The 20,015-nt window shown below is 41.5% G+C and overlaps 1 protein-coding gene across 3 annotated transcripts in view; it reads left to right on the top strand.

The window, feature by feature from the left end:
* The first annotated feature begins 19 nt into the window (after nt 1-19).
* Nucleotides 20-20,015, top strand: part of STXBP3 (syntaxin binding protein 3) — a 46,021-nt gene continuing 26,025 nt past the window's right edge. Inside the window, exons 1-5 of one of the 3 annotated variants that reach the window (XM_048859914.2) lie at nt 20-117; nt 11,489-11,538; nt 13,253-13,334; nt 18,462-18,538; nt 19,062-19,140. In XM_048859914.2, coding sequence (XP_048715871.1) covers nt 54-117; nt 11,489-11,538; nt 13,253-13,334; nt 18,462-18,538; nt 19,062-19,140 — 352 coding nt within the window. In that variant the 5' untranslated portion in view covers nt 20-53. Of the gene's footprint in view, nt 118-166; nt 350-11,488; nt 11,539-13,252; nt 13,335-18,461; nt 18,539-19,061; nt 19,141-20,015 lie in introns of those variants that run through there. The other 2 variants (XM_048859919.2, XM_048859916.2) reach the window with 2 other exon arrangements.

Genomic DNA, 20,015 nt, shown 5'->3' with positions numbered 1-20,015 from the left:
GGATGCGGATGGCGTAGAAGTGACGTCAGGGGGAGGTGGAGTTTGGGGGCAAGATGGCGCCTGCGGCGGTGGGGGCCGTGTCCGGGGAGCGGGGCCTCAGGAGCCTGGTGTGGCAGAGTAAGTCCGGGGCACCCATGTTCCCTTCCCGTCCCTGCGGGCTCCCGCTGCTCCCTCCCTCTCCCTAGGGAAGGGCTGACATGGCTCCGGCGCCGAGTTAGCGAGTCCCGGCCCTGGGGCACCAGCAGCTGCCTTGCGGCTGCGCCGCACCTGGCTGCCCCAGTGAGGCGAGCCCGGGCTGCGGTCCTGCCTCGCTGCTTTAGGGGCCTTCCTCCGTGTGCCCCGCAGCCCGGTGAGTCACTGCGTTCCGCCTCTGCGGTCCCGGAGCCCGCGGCCCGCTGGGCGCCGCCGAGAGGGTGCGGAGCGGCAGGGTCAAGGGCTGGTTGCTGCGGCGGCATGGACCGTGCCTCACTGAATGGGAGACAGCCGCCGGCTCCACCGGCCCTGAGCTGCTGCCTCTGCCTAGTGATTCGGAGGCTGTGTAACGCCCTGCCGCGGAGCCGCGCGCTTGTTCGTGAGCGCCGGGAAGGGTCCCCGGTCAGTGAAGGCACGGGGCCTGTTAGAAATGTGTTGCGGAAGCGCAGTATAGACTGATGTTGAAAAATGTGTTTTTGCTCCATGGGGTTCTGTCTTCACTGGCCTGGGAAATCCTGTTGGTCTCATTATAAACTTACGCCCTTACAGAAGTGCTACAGATGCTGGGAAGTAGCACTGACTTATTATGCTGACAACAGGTCTTTAGTCTTAAGTTTTCGTCTATGCTCCAGTTTGCACCAGTTTAATTAGTTTAGTCTTTGTCTTGATCATTATTTTTCATGGGAACGTTATAAGGGAATAGTTCTGTTACAAAAACTGCAGCATTGACACTGTTCTAAGCACAGCAATTTCTAATCTCCCCCCTATGATCAGTGGTGACAACAGTTGTCATGGTGTTGACAGGGCTCATCAAGTGGAGTACCCATTGCAGGAAAAATGTGATAATGACAAATGTTGAAGTTAGTTGGCACTGTGTACTCTAGCTGAACAGTCATCTTCTTCAGTGGGTTTTGAGGGAAATGGGAGGTTGCCAGGCTCTGGACAGAGGACACCCACTGTCAAATGCAGCCGTTTTTATAGTATGGAGCCAATGCCCCTGAAAGGGGATTTTCATCATATTTCAAGATAATTGTCATTTTTTTACTGAATATATTCAAGTAAATGTTGCTCTTCAAGGACTTCCACAGACTCATTTTTTGCTTATTCTCAAATGTTAATTACAGAGTATTTAATTTTTTTAATTGTTGTTAAATGACCACAAGGAACATAGTTAGCACTGTTTATTATTAACTGCATATGTAAGCAGAAGTGTAGTGTTCTTAGCACACTTACTTTTGTCAGAAAATTGCTGTTTAAAACACCTTGTACTACTTTTCATATTGGTGTAGTGAACATTTGTCTTCTGGCAACTTGATACTAGTAACACAATGTATTTGGGAAAGTAGAAGTCCAGTCAGAAAACTTATTAAAAAATTTTTTAGCAGCTAAAGATTTTTCTGTATATGATCGTACAAATGGATGTGCATTTCAGAAAATGTGAATAAATGAGGGAGACAAAGCATTTATTACCAATGGTTATTGTCAAATTTGGCAGCACTGGGAGAGTTGCTATCACAGAAGTATGTAGAGATTGAAAATTGAGTCTGTCATCCAGAACTTGAAAGAGTTACTTGTTTTTTTCTCACTGGTGACTGGAAAGTTTTCCTGGAAAATGCAAGGGAATTAAGCCATTTCTGCCGAATGTCAACTTTCCTTTGGTGTTGCAAGATGGCAGCTGAGTTTCTAGCCTTTACGGTTGTGAAAGTAACCGTACCTATATATACCCATGTAGTATGGCATTCCTGAATCTTTCTTCAGTGCTCCCTGTAGATTTTCCAAAGCAGCAAAAAAGTTAAAATATCAAGAGACTGAATACTTCTGCTGCTAATCTGAGTCCTCTGAGTTTCAGTGAAAATAGCAAAAATTCTCTGTCATTCTGAGCAGTAGTAGAGGCAGGTGGTACTGTTGCTGTCCAAGCAAAGGACTTTTCCCACCCTGAGAAAATGAGGCTGTATATAGTAGATATGTCCCTTTCAGGAGCCAGAGTGCTGGTGGAAAGGTAAAATATCAGAAAATCTGTCTTGTGTGGGAGATGGACAGGGTATTGGAGGACCCCCAAACAGAAAAATAAGGCTTTGAAGCTGTCAGAAGGACTGTTTCTCCCCTTCCTCCTGTAACAGGCAGGAAGGATTAGCATTGGGTAGTGAGGAAGAGTTCTACCATTCCAGAGAAGTGTAATAGTGGGAGCTTTATATTTATCAGACATGTACTAGTTACAGGTTGGCATAAAAAAATGGAGCCCTGACAATGATCCAGGGCAACACTCTTTCCCCCTCCGGGGAAAAAGTACAACACCCTTTTTTTAAGGAAAAGGGGAACCTGGGCTTCTTTACAGTTAACTATCTGCAGGACTTTATAGTAAATTCTCCAACATGTGCTCTCTCCCAACGTACAGTTTTCTCACTGAGGCCTTCTCTACGCTACTCAGTTTTGTTGGCAAAAGTTGCCTTTTGCTGACGAAAGTGGGGAGCTGTACAGACTACAAAGCGGGGATGAGCAAACTACAGGCCATGTCTGGCCTGTCAGACCTTTTAATCTGGCCCTTGAGCTCCCACTGGGGAGCAGGGTTGGGGGCTTGGCCCGCTCTGGCGCTCCAGCCGGGGAGCAGGGTAGGGGGCTTGCCCTGCTCCGTGCCTGCTGTGCATCCTAGAAGTAGTGGTATTTCTTTCTTCCAGCTCCTAGGCATGGGGCAGCCAGTGGGCTCTGCATGCTGCCCCTGCCCCAGGCGGTTGCTTTGCAGCTCCCATTGGCTGGGAACCATGACCAATGGGAGCTGCAGGGGTGGTGCCTGCGGATGGGGCAGTGTGCAGAGCTGCCTGGCTGACACCGCACCTCCGTATAGGAGCCGGAGGGGGGACATGCCTCTACTTCTGGGAGCTGCCTAAGGTAAACGCCACTTGGAGCGTGCACCCCTGACCTCCTCCCATGCCCCAACCTCTTGCTGCAGCCCTGATTCCCCCTCCCACCCTACAAACCCCTCAGTCCCAGCCTGGAGCACCCTCCTGCACCCCAAACCCCTCATCCCCAGAGCCAACACCCCCAGCTGGAGCTCTCACCCCCTCCAACATCCCAACCCCCAATTTTGTGAGTATTCATGGCCTGCCATACAATTTCCATATCCAGATGTGGCCCTCAGACCAAAAAGTTTGCCTAGACCTGCTATTAAGCTACTTTTTGGCAGCAAAACTCTGCTCTTTTGCTGGCAAAATAGAACCACCTCAACAAGAGGCATAAAGCTTTTTGCTGCGTAGTTAAAGCCACAAAGCATCAGTGCAGATGCTGCCATTCGTTATGTCGACATAACTGGCCTCCTCTGGTATACCACAATACCTGCTGTGACTGCTCTGCTCACTGTTTTGAACTGGGCTGCCCTGCAGGCATATGTCCTTCCTCTTTCAAAGCTCTGGGAAATTCAGACAGCTGAGCATGCCTTCTGCTCCGGCAAATCGTTACAGTGGAATCTTCCTGTTCTCCCTTGCTCTAGGAACACCATGGCAGGCAGACTGCTGGTGGGGGGTGGAACTGCTGTGTTGTGCTGTGGGGACTGTGTCACACCCCAATGGCCCCCTCCCTCAGGGGATCCCCTGGGAGAGGCAGATCAGCATTGTATATTGCTAATGCTGTTGAAAGCTTCGCAAGGCATTTTGGAAAGGGTCAAAGGTGAGAGTGTGGAGTGGAAGATTCCTTTGCAGGCTGTGAGAAGTCAAAGGGGGTGAGAGGAAGAGAGCAGAGAATGGGTTAACTCAATACTTCAGCTAGCTCAGTCCGAAGATAAGATGCTGGCCCCAGTCCAAGGTCACGGAGCCTGATGAGAAGTCTGTAGCTGTATTCATATCTTAACTAACCCTGGCCAGCTGTGAAAAAAGAACTAAGCTGAGCAGGACTACAGAGATTGCAAAAAGGAATAAGATGGCAAAGGCCAGCCTGGGGGGGGACAAAGTTTGGTGTCCCTGGAGCCAGTGTGTTTTGGGAAAGCTGAGTAGGCCACAGAGACCCAGTTTGGACTGGTACAAAGAGCACGGGGAGAAGAGGTCGCTGAACGAAACGCCCCCAAAAGAACCCAGGACTTAAAAACCCTTCTGAGAGCCAAAGCAAGTTGGAGATCAACAGCAAACCCTGGACGACCTGTGCACAGGACAAGAACTCCCATCCACTCCTCCCCCTCTTCTTCTTACATTACATTGAGGCTTGGCCAGCCTTAGGTAGTGCGGGTGTGAGCATGAAAGTGGGTTAGGGTTGGGGCACTAACGGTTTCTTCCTTCCTCTGAGTGATGTGGGGAGCCCCAAGCGCTCTCCGCTGTTTTATTTCATCAATAAAGTTTTAAAATTCAGACACTTGGTGTGCTCTTCATCTCCCCTAAAAATCCTGTGGCCTCAGCCTGATCACTTGATGCCTCAGGCAGATTGGTAACATAAATCTGTCACAACTGCTGTGCTGTTTTGACATTCCTCCATGTAGAGAGCTCACAGAGCTGCTGAGGATGCTGCTCCTGTCAGCTGAGGAGGCTGTGGGAGAACTCAGAAGGAATCCTAGAACCATAGGCAGGCAGAGCAGGCTTCTGCTGTGGGGGAGAAGAAGGGGGAGAGACTGCTGTGAGGGTGGTGATATCCCCCTGCTTCAGGATAGGTTTGTCAGGAAGCTGTCTGAACTTAGAGACTGCATGCCAACACACTTGCTCTTCCCCAACACACATTCTGTTTCTGTTTCTCTCCCCCCCCACACATGTCCTGTCACACAATGTCCCCTCCTGTTCCCCACCTCAGTTGAAAAGCAGCAGACAATCTATGCGGATGCCCATGGAATGATGGGGTTGAGAAACCTGCATCATGTGATGCTGTACCTCCCCCATGAGGCATTGCGAACCCTTCCCTAAGTACCCTGCAGCCAGTTGCATAGTGGGATAGATACCCACAGTGCACTGCTCTGTGTTGATGCAAGAGCTGCTAGTGTGGATGCACTCTGCCGACACGAGTATAGTGTAGACATGCAACAGCGGTTTAAAGTGGCATAACTTTTGTCAACAAAACTCTGTAATGTAGGCATAGCCTGAGTCATTTTGGCTCTCAATATGGGGGTAAACAAGAAGTGCTATATATACATTCAGTACATTATATGTATATCTAGCTAAGTTCTTAAAATTATTTGCTGTTTATACAGCAGTGAGGCAATTAACGTTACAATTAAGTGAATTTAATGTAATAAATCTTACAAATAAGACCTGGGTCTGAGGAGTTTTTAGTCATATACATGAAACCGCAAGTGAGGGTAACTGTGTATGGGGACAACGGAAGGAAGCGTGAGGGTTGCAAGAACAACTTTGAGATTTGACTTAAGTTATGTATGCCACTTAAATAGAAACAGACAGCAATACCATTATGTAAAACAAGAATGGCGGTACTGGGTCAGACCAGTGGTCCATCTAGCCCAGTATACTGTCTGACAGTGGTTGGTGCTAGATGTTTCAGAGAGAATGACAGAATAGGGCACTTTAACAAGTGACCCATCCATTGTCATCTAGTCCTAGTTTATGGCAGTCTGAGATTTAGAGATCCAGAGCATGGGATTGCGTACCTGAACATCTTAGCTAACAGCTCTTGATGGACTATCCTCCATGAATTTATCTAATTCCTTTTTTTTAACCAGTTATACTTTTGGCCTTCATAGCATCCCCTGGCAACAAGTTCCATAGGTTGACAGTGTGTTGTGCGAAAAAGTACTTCCTTATGTTTGTTTGAAACCTGCTACCTATTAATTTCATTGTGGGGGGCGTCTCACGGGGTGTCTGTTATTATGTGACGGGGTGAAGAAATCACTTTCTCCACAACGTTCATGATGTTAGCCTCTATTATGTCCTCCCCCACCCTCCCTTTAGTCCTCTCTCTTTTGTAAACTGAACAGTCCTAGTCATCTTAATCTCTCCTCATCTGGAAGCTGTTCCATACACACACCGTTTTTGGTCCCCTTTTCTGTATGTATCTTTTCCAGTTTTTTTTCTTAATATGGCACCACCAGAACTACATGCAGTATTCAAGGTGTGCGTGCACAATGGCTTTATATAATGACACATTTATTTATCTTATCTATCCCTTTCCTAATGGTTCCTAACATTGTTAGTGTGTTTGACTACTGCTGCACCTATGTTTTCAAAGAACTATCCACAATGACCCCAAGATCTTTCTTGAGTGGTAACAGCTAATTTAGACTCCCATCGTTTTGTATATGTAGATGGGATTATGTGCTTAATATTTGGATTTCTTATAATCTAATCCTTAGGATTGCTTCTCCTTCACTACTTTCCTTTCTCTCACATTAAGTGAAATTAATTGGTCTTTTCAATGATATGGGATTCTTCTAGTTCTTCTAGGAGAAAATGGATTTTTAGGAGGTGTCTGAGTGAAGAAAGTGAGGGGGAATCTGGCATGCTGGTAGTAGGGTGTTCTAGGCATAGGGATAGTATGGATGAAAACCTCAGGATGAGCTGAGGATATGAAGGTGGGGGCGGGTGTGAAGGTGGCATCCTTGTTGGAGCAAGAGAGAGCATAATCAGATTAAAGATGTAGGTGGAAGTGGAGTTCACACTGAATGGTTTTGCATATTGAACTTGTAAAAATGAAGTATGTGAAATGGCATTGTAGAAATAATGCTTCTTTAGATATATGGAGTAGAACTGGGCAGATAACTGACTTTTAGTTCACTTACAGCAGTAAAAAAAAAAAAAAAAAGGAAAAATCAGTTTTGGCTTGAACCAAATCTGAAAATTAATTTTAAAAAAAAATTTTTTTTTTTGAGAAATTGAAAATGCATTTTTTTGGTTTGAATGAAACAGTTGTTTATATCACGGACACCATTCTACCAGAGGGGTGTGTGTGTGTGTGGGTCCTCTTGATTATTTCACAGAATCAGGTAGTAGGAGAGAAAAATGTCCTAAAAGAACATTTATTTGAACATAAACCTCTATCCTGATATAACGCAACCCAATATAACACTGGTTCACATACAACATGGTAAAGCAGCGCTCTGGAGGCGGGGCTGCTTTAATAACGAAAATGCTTGAGGCCAAAGCAAGTTCCATATAATGCAGTTTCACCTATAACGCGGTAAGATTTTTTTGGCTCCCGAGGACAGCGTTGTATCGGGGTAGAGGTGTATATGGGGCGATTAGAAGGAGAAAGAGCAGTTAGGACAAACACACTAGGTGCTACCTAATTTAAAAAAAAAATGGAAAAGCGTTCAGGAAAGGAGTGTGGACAAGGGTGCAATACTAGACATGATTGCATTTATGATTGGTGCCTAGATCCTATGATGATAGGTGCATTTGAAATGCCTAATACAGATAACTAGGAAGACCAGAAGGCTTTTAGAACAATTCATGGTGAAATACTCAACTGCCTTGGCAAGCTAAGCCAGTGAATTTGGTGAAAAGTTACAGATCCAGGATCAGGGGATTTGACAGCTAGAGTGCCACAGGGGTGATGTTCACATGATCTGTTGATGATTTGGAAGAATTGCTCAGATGTCATGAGTGGGAATGCCAACTAATACCAATAATAGGTAGATGAGATTTAGGTTGTGAGCTAGCAAGTGGATTTAACATTTACTTTAAACATTTTGTTCTAGTTTTTGGCCAAGAAACTAAAATATTTCATTGAAAATTGAGATGATAGTAGCAAACATTTGCCAGGAATAAGTTTATTTTTACAATGTGGTCTTTATACAATGCAAGATCTAATTTAAAATTAGATCACTGGTTGAGCATTCTCAAGAATGAAAATAGAATTCTTTCAGGTTTCATTGCACTTCAGGAATTCCCATCTGATCTTCTGAAACTGAGATCTAGAAGAATGTATGGTAATAGTATAGTGTTATAAAAATGATTGGTCTGATACAACAATATGTTAGTGTGCTAGGTGCTGACCAGGGAAGGTCTCCTCTTATGCTAATAGCTAACAAACTGAACTAGTAGTTATGTTTCTGGCAACAAATATAGGGATGAAATGGATATTGACACATTAATAAGAGAACAAATCCACAGAGATCACTGTGGTTCTGTACAAAAGTCTAAGGAGACCACACCTGGAGCATTATGCACAACTTTGGATTGTGTAGTATGGGAGGGGTGTTGAATTATTAGAATTGGAAACAACCCAGAAGGTGATAGCAAGGAATGATAAAGGGCTTTCGGGATTATATAAGTAGAGAACTTGAGTTTTTCTAAACTCTTTAGTTCTGTTCATTAATAACATGAACACAACATGCCAGGTTATGTCCCCTCTGAAACAACTGTAAACATGACATTGGGTGATCTAACTGTGCAGTACAGTAAGAGCTAAATTATGCAGTGTTGCAGAGCTGAGTTGTGTGACAAAATAATTTCAATTTCAGTGAAATTCTAAAAAATTCACACAATGAAAATAGACGGAGGCCTGGGTAAGGAGGAGGCAGCATCTGGCGTCCTTAAGGGATGCAAGGGGGGAGCTTTACTCCTGTACTACTTACAGATTTCTGTCTTAGTGAAAAGAAGAAAAATAGTTGGGGTGGGGACAAATTATACAGCCATGTAATCATGGCAGACATTGGGTTGTTGGCTCTAGCAGGCATGGTATATGTACAAACACTAAATGGATGGCCTCTGAGGTGCATGCCTTCCTACTATCCTGAAACTTTACCATGCATTTTGCAGTACTTCTGCGATAATGTGGGTTGAGATGTTGGTTCGTGTTTTCAGACAACTCTGATTTTTTTTTCTTGCTTTTTGTTTTATTTTGAATAAATGGTCTGACACACTTCTTAGTGGTTTTAAACATAGTGGATATTTATGTGACTGAAATAGAGAACAGAATAGTTTAGTCAGACTTCTTTATTTAGCATTTATAAAGTGGTGGCACTACCAGACTGGATCCTATTGTGCTATGTAAACGTGCAAGGGGGTGAATTTATGAATTTGCCAGAGCGCCAGTTAGATTTTAAAGCTAAGGACTAACAAACTACATTTGCCGGTATATAATAGAATCCAGTAGGCTGACCCCTTATTTATTGTGTCCAGAGACTGTTAGCTTACTAGTTCTAATACTGGGTTCTTTTAAAATCAACTTTTAACTTGTACAGTATTTCTCAAATCAGGACACTTGCTTATTCTTAACCAGCCAGCAATTATTCCACCAGAACAACATTTAATATATCAACAGTTACTACTCAAATGTAGATACAACCAGTTGTGTGTATTACACACATACTATAAAATTGTGCAAGCAATTCTCATAGACTAGAGTTGAGGCTTAGCAGTCATATCAAAGAATAATGGACATTACTAAGATTTATTATTACATTTACTCGGGGGGAGGGATAGCTCAGTGGTTTGAGCATTGGCCTGCTAAACCCAGGGTTGTGAGCTCAATCCTTGAGGGGGCCATTTAGGGATCTCAGGCAGAAATTGGGGATTGGTCCTCCTTTAAGCAGGGGATTGGACTAGATGACCTCATGAGGTCTCTTCCAACCCTGATATTCTATGATAATCCATTCTCAATACTTTAGTGCCTGACGCAATTATCACACTTCCAGGGTGGCACTTGTTTTTAAGACACTTTGAAGAGTGTAGTTAGTACAGTTTGAATGGATCGGTCTCAAAAGGAGAAATTTAGAATATTAAAAGCAGTTGCTTAAAACAGTTTTTTCAGGCCAATTTGCTTGGATTAATAAGGGAGTTAAAATCTAAAATATGGTTACTTGAGGTCTCACTAGAGAGTGGAGACTCGGCAAGATAACCTAGTTATTTGTATTTCCTCTTCTATTATGTAATAATCTTTGAATACTTCTTATCCTCTTAACTTTGGGATTGGGGAGAGTCCTTTCCACACAGTTGGTCCAGGTGTCTGTCACGCTCAGGATTCTTCAGCTTGTTGGGTTCAGTCAATTCTCATGAGCATGTGGTGACTTCAGTTTATATACCTAGTTTCAGGACTTGTAGGAAGGGGCCACCCTCTTATTCCCATTGGACATATGCCAAGTGAGTGCTTAGATTTTAGCTCTTTCAGTTTTTGTTGCTTTCATCAGTATCCAATAAATGGTGATGGTATATAACTAATTTCTTTAATCCTTTCCTTATCGGAGGTTTTTTAAGTTCGATTTGTTTCAAGGATTGTATTTCATTATTCGCTCCTGGTATCAACTAGGATCCTCTCCTTTAAGCAATTTCTCTTAATATCCTAAGTTATACACTGGTTTATATTTTTTTATATTTTTTTCCTTGTGTCAGACAATTCCTATTACTTCTGGAGTGCAACAGTTGTTTACAATGAAACCAACAAAATCCTCAATCTTTTAAATTTGGAGGACATACTCCATACAGCAGTTTACATTGTATTGGACTTGCTATAGAACAAGAGACATTTTTCACATATAGAAGGATGTAGATCTGACTCACAAGGCAAACAAATGGACAGGTTCTGGTATGGGGTGAAAGATTATTTACAGTATATTTGAGTTACAAAGAAAGCAATATATAGGTTGGGGTGAACATTTTGCTTGGATTTCTTGGTTATAACAGTTATTTTGTTCAATTTGACCTTCAGTCTTACAGCAACATTTCTAATTTGCTTGACATGCATCTTCCCCAACCGTTTCTTGATCCACTGATAATGTGCAATGGGTCTCTTTGCATAAGAAGACAGCATATCACCCTTACATGGTAACTTGGAGTTCTTTTTAGGTAGGTTGGGAAGGAGAAAGAGAGGTTTTATCCATATACAAATTATGAGAGATTCTTGCCTAGATGTAACAATATTCTCATTTAATAATTTTAATTGGAATTACGGACTTTGACTGTGGGTCCTTAGACAAAGTGTCTCACATGATGTGAACCATTTTCTTATTGTCTTCCTAGGTGGATCTTATTTTGGGATAAACAGTGGTGGATAGCTTTTCCAATTTTTAAGGGCCAGAAGGAATCAGTAGTTACTAATCAATCAAGACATATTTGTTCCGTATATCCCTTGCAGCTAGGCTCTGTTTGCAGGATCAGGGTAATCCATTTGGACAGATTATATGGATCTGTAAATTTTGAAACTAATTAGTTTAAGTGAAAACTACAGCTTCAAGTTTTGCACTACTTTTTGTAAAATAGAGCAAAGTACTAGTTGCAAAAATGATACTTCTGGAGACTCACCTAGCAGAATATTACATCTTGTGCTTTTTGACATCTCCATAAATGTAACTGTAACTGAATAAGTAGTTATGGTGTTTGTTCTTGTATGTCTTTTAATTGACAAGTGGTGTTTTTTGTTTTTGGTTTTTTTACAGAGCTAAAATTATCAGTATTTGATGACTGTAGGAAGGAAGAAGAATGGAAGGTATATTTCATTTTGCTTTTTGTTACACTTTAGAATTACTTAAAGCATATTCTGTTTCATTAAATACACTATTTCTTAGCTTGCTTGAAATTTCTTCGCAACACTTTCATTAAATGACCCGTAGTAGATGGACAAATGGATATGTCTTCTGGTTTCCTAGTGATGTAAAAAAAGACCTGAAAGGTGATTCTGTTGGTTTTTAAACTTTAGAAATTCAGGTCTTGTCTTACTCTATTTTCCTGAAAGACACAACAGCCTCCTCACTCATGTCTCTGTAACTTTCCATTGATTGATTTCCAATGGTGGGAATGGTGTGTTGGCTTTATATAGTATGCTTATGCTGCAGTTAAAACCCCCCAGCTGGCCTGTGTCAGCTCACTTGGGCTCAGGGTAAGGGGCTGTTTAATTGTGGTGCAGAAGTTTGGGCTTGGACTGCAGCTCGAGTTCTGAGACCTTCCCACCTTTCAGGGTCCTAGAGCCTGGTATCCAGCCTGAGCCCGAACATCTACACCACAATTCAACAACTCCTTAGCCCAAGCCCTATGAGTCTAAGTCAATTGGCACAAGCCAGACACTGGTTTTTAATTGCAGTGTAGACATACTCTTTAAGTCTGTTGTGTGTATCTGTTTTGAGCAGGGTTAGATAATATGGTGCTTTAAATGCTGGCAGCAGTCTAGATCCTTGTGTACATTAATATGTCTATCATCAGTGGGACTGTACTGGTGGTAGCTTTGTTGGGATATTTTTGGCAAAAAGTCTAGTGTCTTTTATTCCCTATGACAAGTGTATAACTGATAGGATTGACATTGGAGATTGACTGGGAGTTAGAAATTATTTTTATTTAGCCTATTAACACAATCTAATTTAAAAAAAAAAAAAACCTTTTCAGGTTTTTTTATATTTAATATGGAAGTTAGACCCAAATGCAAATTCTTCCTTTTAAAAACTGGTAAAACAGTAAATCCTTTGGGGTTGGGTCATGTCTATTTGAAAACAGCCTCTACAATGTCCCATAAGCTAATACTTTTTATTTAGAATTTGAGGGATTTTTTTTAAATCACAAAAAAAATCAGGGTTATTATACAGACAGTAAAAATGCTCCCCTTGTGGCTATGCAGCTGTTCTTGTCATGAAAAAAGATCTGTAGAATAAAATTTGCCCAGGCAGATCGGGAGAGGAAGCTTAAAATAATTCAGGATAAACTGATCTGAAGAGGAAAGTTTTACACTAAACCAAATGTAATGAAACAGCCACTGCAGGACTCAAACAGATTTTCTGACATAGCAAATTCTGCAGATAGCTCTCTGAGCCACAAAGTTCTCAACCCAAGCAAGATGAAAGTTTGGAATGTTGAGTAAGACCAGCCAGGCTGATCTCAACTGTCATGGAAGACCTATGATGAGAAATGGTTAGAGTATTTTAGGCACAAATTGGGAGTTTAATGGCCTACTGTACCCTTTTTATATTTATATATGTTGCTTTGCAAAATCCATGTTACTTTTAACTCCTTAAAATAAAAATCGCAACCTTGCAGTAATAAAGTGAGCGATTGGGGAAAATAAATTGGTAAGAAAATAAATTTCAGTTTCAAGCTTCCACAGCTGCTTATCAATGAAAGAGAATCAGAAACATGAAATATACCTTGTCTTACAGTAACTGTAGCTGATTCTGAATTATTTGTCTAAATGCTGCTTCATTTGTTTTTATACTTAGATAATTATTTTAGACGACTTTACCACTAAACTACTGTCGTCATGTGGCAAAATGACTGATTTACTGGCAGAAGGCATTACTGGTAAGTGTAAAATAGTTGTTAAAGGTGCTTTTTTTTTAAAATCTGGGGCAGATGAAAATGTTGGGTTAATAAATAAGGCTACGTTTTAGTCACAGGTATTTTTAGTAAAAGTCATGGACCGTTAACAGAAATTCACTGCTGGTCACATGTCCATGACTTTTACTAAAAATACCCATGACTAAAACATGGGTAGGGACTGTGGGTGTTCCGCGGCATGGGGGGCAGGGGCACTGCAGGTGCTGGGGGAGGTGGCTTGCAGGAAGGGGCTGGGCAGCATGGGGGGTAGGGGGGGCAAGCAGCATGGTCTGGGACCCCCACTGTTGCTGGCGCAGGGCCCAGAACCCTGCTGTTCCTGGGTGGGGGGGGAGAGGGTTGGCGGGGCTGGCAGGGGCTCCCTTCCCAGCTCTGCATCCTAGGTGGCAGAGGGGTCAGGGGGCAGCTCTTAGGTGGCGGAGGGGTCAGGGTGCTTTGCGCCCCGCTTCCGCCACAAGCGCTGCCTGCCGCAGTTCCCATTAGTCGGGAACCACAGCCAATGGGAGCTGTGGGGGTTGGGCCTGTGGGTGTGAGCAGCGTGTGGCGCAGCGCTCGCCCTTTGCTGCTTAAGAGCTGCAGGGCTGTGGGAGCTGGGGAGCCCCCTTCCCTAGCCTCCCACTCACCCAAACTGCTTCTGCTGGCCCAGGGGCTGCCTGGCTTGGGCAGCCCCTGAGCCAGCACCAGCGGCTGCAGAAGTCACAACGGTCACGGAATCTCTGACCTCCAGACAGACTCACAGCCTTACTAATAAATATATGCACTGTAGATGGTATTACTATTATAAATGAGAAAAAGGTCAGGACTGTTTCTTTATTTACTTGTTTACTATTCCATGGTTTGTTAATTGCAAGCCTGAAAAATACCATTTAATGCTGCTTTCTTGAAAGAACCTTGCAGCACTGGTGTTGCAAAGTGGCATGTAGGCACGTATAATATTTGCAAATGCAGAAACTGGTCTGCCATAGCTGACTGGCTGTTTACTATTGAAACTCTATGCTGTCAGTTCAGAGATGTGCCCTTTGCCTGTCTGCTGTCCTTAAAATCTGATATGTTTGAACCAATTTGAAGGTCCAGTGTAGAAAGACTTGCTTGAAAGAACTTTACAGTCGGCTATTAACTTTTCTTCACTTGGAGACTTCGCTTTTGGACGAAGTCTTCTTCAGTGTTTTTCATGCTATATAAGTGATTAGACGCTCCCCTGTACTTTCAGGGAAGCATCAAATCCAGTATGTGGTCAGACACAAGACGAACTTCTTGAGAATATCTGTCTGTCTTTTCAGATGTAGTTAGCTCAGTGAAAATGTGTTTAGTGTAGTGGTGATCAAAAAGAAACAAAGCATTAGAATGTATGAAGAACAGGATATAGTATTCTCAGCATTTTCTAACCCCACATATACATCAATGGAATGCCCTCATCTTGAATCCTGTATCCAGTCTTGAGAAAGCAGAAATAGAAGAGGCCCAGAGAAGGGAAACCAAAATTGTTGAAGGCATGGAAAGACTTTCCTATGGAAAAGACTGAATCTGAATCCTTCCCATGCCGCCAGACATTGTTTAAGGTGTGGACAAGGCTCTGCAAGCCCTGTCCATCGTGCCACTAGAGTAGAACCTCAGAGTTATGAATACCAGAGTTACGAACTGACCGGTCAACTACACACCTCATTTGGAACCAGAAGTATGCAATCAGGCAGCAGCAGAAACCCAAAAAAATGCCCAGGAAGGATATTACTGTGTTAAATGTAAACTACTAAAAAAAAAAAGAAAAGAGAACTTTTTGTGCTTGCTTCATTTAAAGGAAGGCTAAAAAGTGCATTTTTCTTCTGGGTAGTAAAGTTTTAAAGCTGTATAAAATCAATGGTCAGTTGTAAATTTTTGAAAAAACACCCATAATGTTTTGTTTGGAGTTACGAACATTTTCAGAGTTATTGAACAACTTTAATTTTCAAGATTTTTGTAACTCTGAGGTTCTACTGTACTCCAAATATTTGGTTGTGTTTCTATAACTTTTGTACAAAGATGGGTTGTTGTTCCATTGCTCAGCCAAACACTGGAGGACCAGTACGCTGCTTTTACTCTGATCCCTACACTTTGACCTGTACAATTTGCGTGGCCCTATCAGTAGTTAAAACTCCTGCAAGCGTAGCTGTCAGGGTCACTGGAACACACAAGCCTTCCCTCTGTATCAAGGTGCAGTCTCCAGGGAAGGATAGAAAGACTAAGAACTGTTTAAGTTTATAGTGGAGAGAAGAGGAGACATGATAGCTATGAATAAAATAATGAATGATATAGAGAACGAAGGGACGTTCAATGAAACTAAAAGGTAATGTTTAAAAGGGAATCCTTCTATACAATGCAGAATTAACCTATGGAACTGTTAAGGCTGATTCTCCACTCTGGCACTTTGTGTGCAGAAGGTGGGGGCGCGCAAGGACTTCAAAAATTAATACTTGCCACTCTAGGCTTGTATTCAACTCCCAAGGTTACAGCTTTTCTCTGACCTTGGATTGGTAGATGCTGCCACCACCCCACTGCAAAACCCCTTTGGGAACCCAAGAAGGTGCACTTGGGAATTCCTTCCTCTGGGGTACACTCAAGCCCTTTCGCCCCCGCCCCTCTTTCTGGGGAAGAGCTGAGAAAGAAAGAAAAGAAGGAAGGGAAAAAAAAAGGAAATCCAGCTGTTGCCAGCAGCTAATTAAACAATGTGCACAAGCCTCTTAAGACGCACACATCCAATTCTGTTAAAAAGGAAGAAAATACATCTGGGAACTTAAGCTTTTGCTAGATTTAAAAAAAACAAAAACCTACAAGAATTAAGCCTCAAGAATAGCTCTCTGGAGGTCCAGCTTAAACGTTACAAGCAAAACAAAAGCACCTGGGGTTAGTACAGAGGAATTCACAAGCCATAAAGAAATAAAAGGGATAAACCTAATCACGTCTTCCTAGACATTTCCTGATCTATCTGGGGTTTTAGATAAGTAGTTTCTAGTATGATACTGATGTTTTTTTTCATACCTGCCCCGAGCTTTTCACAGCATAACTGCTCCCTGTCTGCCTCTCCCCGAGAACTACACAGACAGACAAAAGGGAGTCTTTGTTCAATTTTAAAAAGTTCTAGCCTTCCCATTGGCTCTTTTGGCCAGATGTCCACCCACTTCCTTTTACCTATGCATAGCAGTGAGACTTTTTAACCCTTTACAGGTAGAGCAATTAGAGAACAGCTACTAAGAGGGATTTTATAGCTGCTGGCTGGCTGGCTGGGCATCCATAAAATGGAGCTACCCCTCTTCCCCCCTCATTTATCACAGGAACTCATTGTCACAATATGTCAGTCCAAGAGCTTTCCAGAATTAAAAGGATTAAAAATGGATAATGAAAATATTCTTGGTTACATTAGCTAGAGTAAAAAATGAAGGCTATAACTCCACATTCTTCAGGCAGTCACTTTCTGCAGCTCTTTAAGGAGAAAGTACCCTGATGGGGAGTTCAATATCTGTCCATTATGGAGTTTCTTGCACCTTCCTCTGAAGCATTTGGTATTGGCCTCTGTCAGAAGCAGAATATCAGATGAGATTTAATTTGATAATGTAATTCCTATATGATATATTTGAGACTAGATTTACCTATATTCTTATGAAGATGAAACACTGCAATCATAAATTTTATAGCCTATAACAACTATTTATTAAAGGGAAGACCTACATTTTCTTTGGCTCAGCAGTCTTAAAGTTCAAAAAGTAAGAAGTACTTTTTGCTATAAAACTTATGTGAAGTGTGTTTAAAGTTAGCGTTTCTGTGATGTCTGATGCCTAAATCATCTTGGTGAATATATTAAACTTTATGAAAGCAGTTTTCTCTAACAGATTTTTTTTAATCAGTGTTTTATGGTGAGACAGTATTTAAGATCGTCACTTCACAATTCTTGCTCACTTGAGTAGTCAATAAGACTACTTAAAGTAAGGAAGAGATTGTATGATTGGACCCTTAATATGTAAATTTAAACATTGATTTTAAATTTATCCTGCTTTAAGACTCATTTACTCTGATACTGTATTTCCATATGTCCAGTATCACACATGCCACTTCAGAAAGAGCAATAAGCTCAAATCTCAACTGTAATTCACTTTTCAAGTGTATTTTACTCATAGTAAATTGCTTTGCTGTTTCCATCTGAAACATTTTCAGAACAAATGGGTATAACTTTTCTTAACCACTAAGTAAGTGAAGTGCGGCTTAAAGTGCCAGACTGACAGTCCTGGAAACTGAAGTTCTCTGTTTATTTACAAAAGCTGTGGCATGATCAGAAGCAAGGCAAGTTTTCCCACCAATGCACTGCAACCCTCTCTCAGGAAATCCTCTATATGTAATATCTGTAGTGTAATGAATAAGCTAAACAGAGAAGCCAATGGAAGGACATGGGTTACATGAAATTGTTGGTTTTTAAAAAATGACCAGCTTGTGCATGCAGTTACATGTCTAGTAGGTTAATTGCGTAAGAAATGGCCAAAGGACAGAAAAGGCTAGAGTCGTAAAAGTACTCTGCGTTGTGTTTTTTTTTTCCCCCTTCCGATGTTGAATATAAGCATAATTTTATTAAGGTGGTGATCCTGTAAGTTGCTGTTCTCATGTAGGCCCCATATATGGAGCTACATTGACTTTACTGACGCTCTACGTAAGGGCAGAGGGTCTATCTGTGTAGAACAACTTGCAAGATTGGGCCTAGAGGTTTAGTTAGTATGTAACTGTTCTACTCTCTTTGTGTTAACCTCCAATGTAAAAAAAGGGGGATTCTTTATAGATAAGGTAGCATCTGGCCCCTGATTTTTGTAGGCTCACCCACAGACTTTACTTAATCAATTAAAAGTGTAATTCAGCTCTCTCCATAGAATTAGTTTTACACCTATTTTAGCTTATGGAAATATTAATGTAAAATACAATCATTGGTCAAATGGAGCATTATTAGAGGATACAATCCAGAATGCTTTAGTTTTCTTTTTTGTTTTAAAAACCTTGGTGTTCAATGTAGTTTTCCAAACTTAATTTCTTAAGAAAGATATGAGTATTGCATTTTGAAATGAGTAACTTTATATATTTTAGCTGTGGAGAATGTTTATAAAAACCGTGAACCTGTCCCACACATGAAGGCAATTTATTTCATCACTCCAACCGAGAAGGTTAGTATTTTTAAGGAAAAACTTTTTAGTTTTTTTTAAATCTTTTTTTTGGTAGTACACAAAGCATGAAGCACTAAACCATCGTAACAATTTAAACTGAGCTATTACAAAGCTGCCACTCAAAATAAAGGCTATAGAAAAGAGTTGGCTCTACTGGTACTATAGAAATGTTCGGAAGAGACTGAATCTCCAATCTATAACAATATAACATAAGATTTTCCTTCTCCCCTGTGCTTTCTTTGCTTCATTAAAGCAATCTTTTGTACAACTTCTATAGATGAGAATATTACTGATCTTCTTGCATTGTTTTGTCATCCTTGGACTGGATATATGAATATTATAGTTCAGTGTTTACATTCCCATGTGACTGATTACAGTATTTCTGGTTTCATACTGATCAATAAAAACATGAACTTTTCAAAAATATAGTCCAAGAAAAGTTTGTTCTAAGGGCAGGCAAAATAGACACTAATAACAGTTATTTTCTTTATAGTAAATTACAATTTAGCATTTTTATCTTAAGTCTGTAGATGGGCTTATAAATGACTTTGTAAGTAAATCATCCAGCAAGTACAAAGCAGCATATGTCTACTTCACTGACTGTAAGTAATTTTTTTTTTGAGTTTGCTAATGATAAACTAATGATTGAGTTTAAGTGGTTGTCAGTCTTATCTTGTTACTAATATATTTTGATTTTCTATTTGGTGCATATTGGAGATACTAACTACTGCACTAAGCTATGAGGGGAGTTTTGAGACTCGGCTTGTTTACCAGAGTTGAAAATTTAAGTTGAAGTGTTTAAAAAACAGCAACAACCCATAATTCTGTCTTTGCCTGTTAATTATTCTGTAAGGCATTGTAGACAGAAATGGAAAGCCACAGGATGTGGATTAGAGTTTCTGTCCAGTGTGGCACCGTGGCTTCTTATTTCCCAGAATAGGTATGACCTTTAGTTTCCAATGTTACATGTTTTGGTTTTATTTTTATAACGTGCTAACTCTATTTGTATGCTATAGAATGTAAAGGAAGAAGCTTTTGAGCAAAATTATGGGGTACAGAAACATATAATCCTGTGCCGAAATAACACCAAAAAATGACTTTCTTGGGATGACAGTTTCTGCTGCAAGGACAGTGGTTTGAAGTTTGATTATATTTCACTTATTCACTATGAACTCAGTTTTGAGCTGGGCTCCACATGACTGTAGGGGAGTAAGGAAGTATAAGGTGCCCTCTTAATTCCTCTGCATAGTCTTCTTGCATCATAAGTTGCATGCAAAGGAAAGAACAGCTGTCATTCCATAGGTACTCCCTCAGTCTGTGTGGGTGTGGGAACTAAGGCTGCGCCCCCTCCATTATCAGTCAGCACAGCTGAAAGAGTGTGGAGAGGGAAGTAAGCTGTGCTAGGAAAAGGACACCTGTACTCTGGGTGTCCCTAACCCTCTGACTGCCAGAAGCTGGGACTAGATGACAGGGGTGG

The sequence above is a fragment of the Caretta caretta genome, chromosome 8 (assembly GCF_965140235.1).
Source record: "Caretta caretta isolate rCarCar2 chromosome 8, rCarCar1.hap1, whole genome shotgun sequence".
In the NCBI taxonomy this organism is placed as follows: domain Eukaryota; kingdom Metazoa; phylum Chordata; order Testudines; family Cheloniidae; genus Caretta; species Caretta caretta.
The sequence above is the reverse complement of the archived record's forward strand: the minus strand, read 5'-3'. Positions and strand labels throughout refer to the sequence as shown.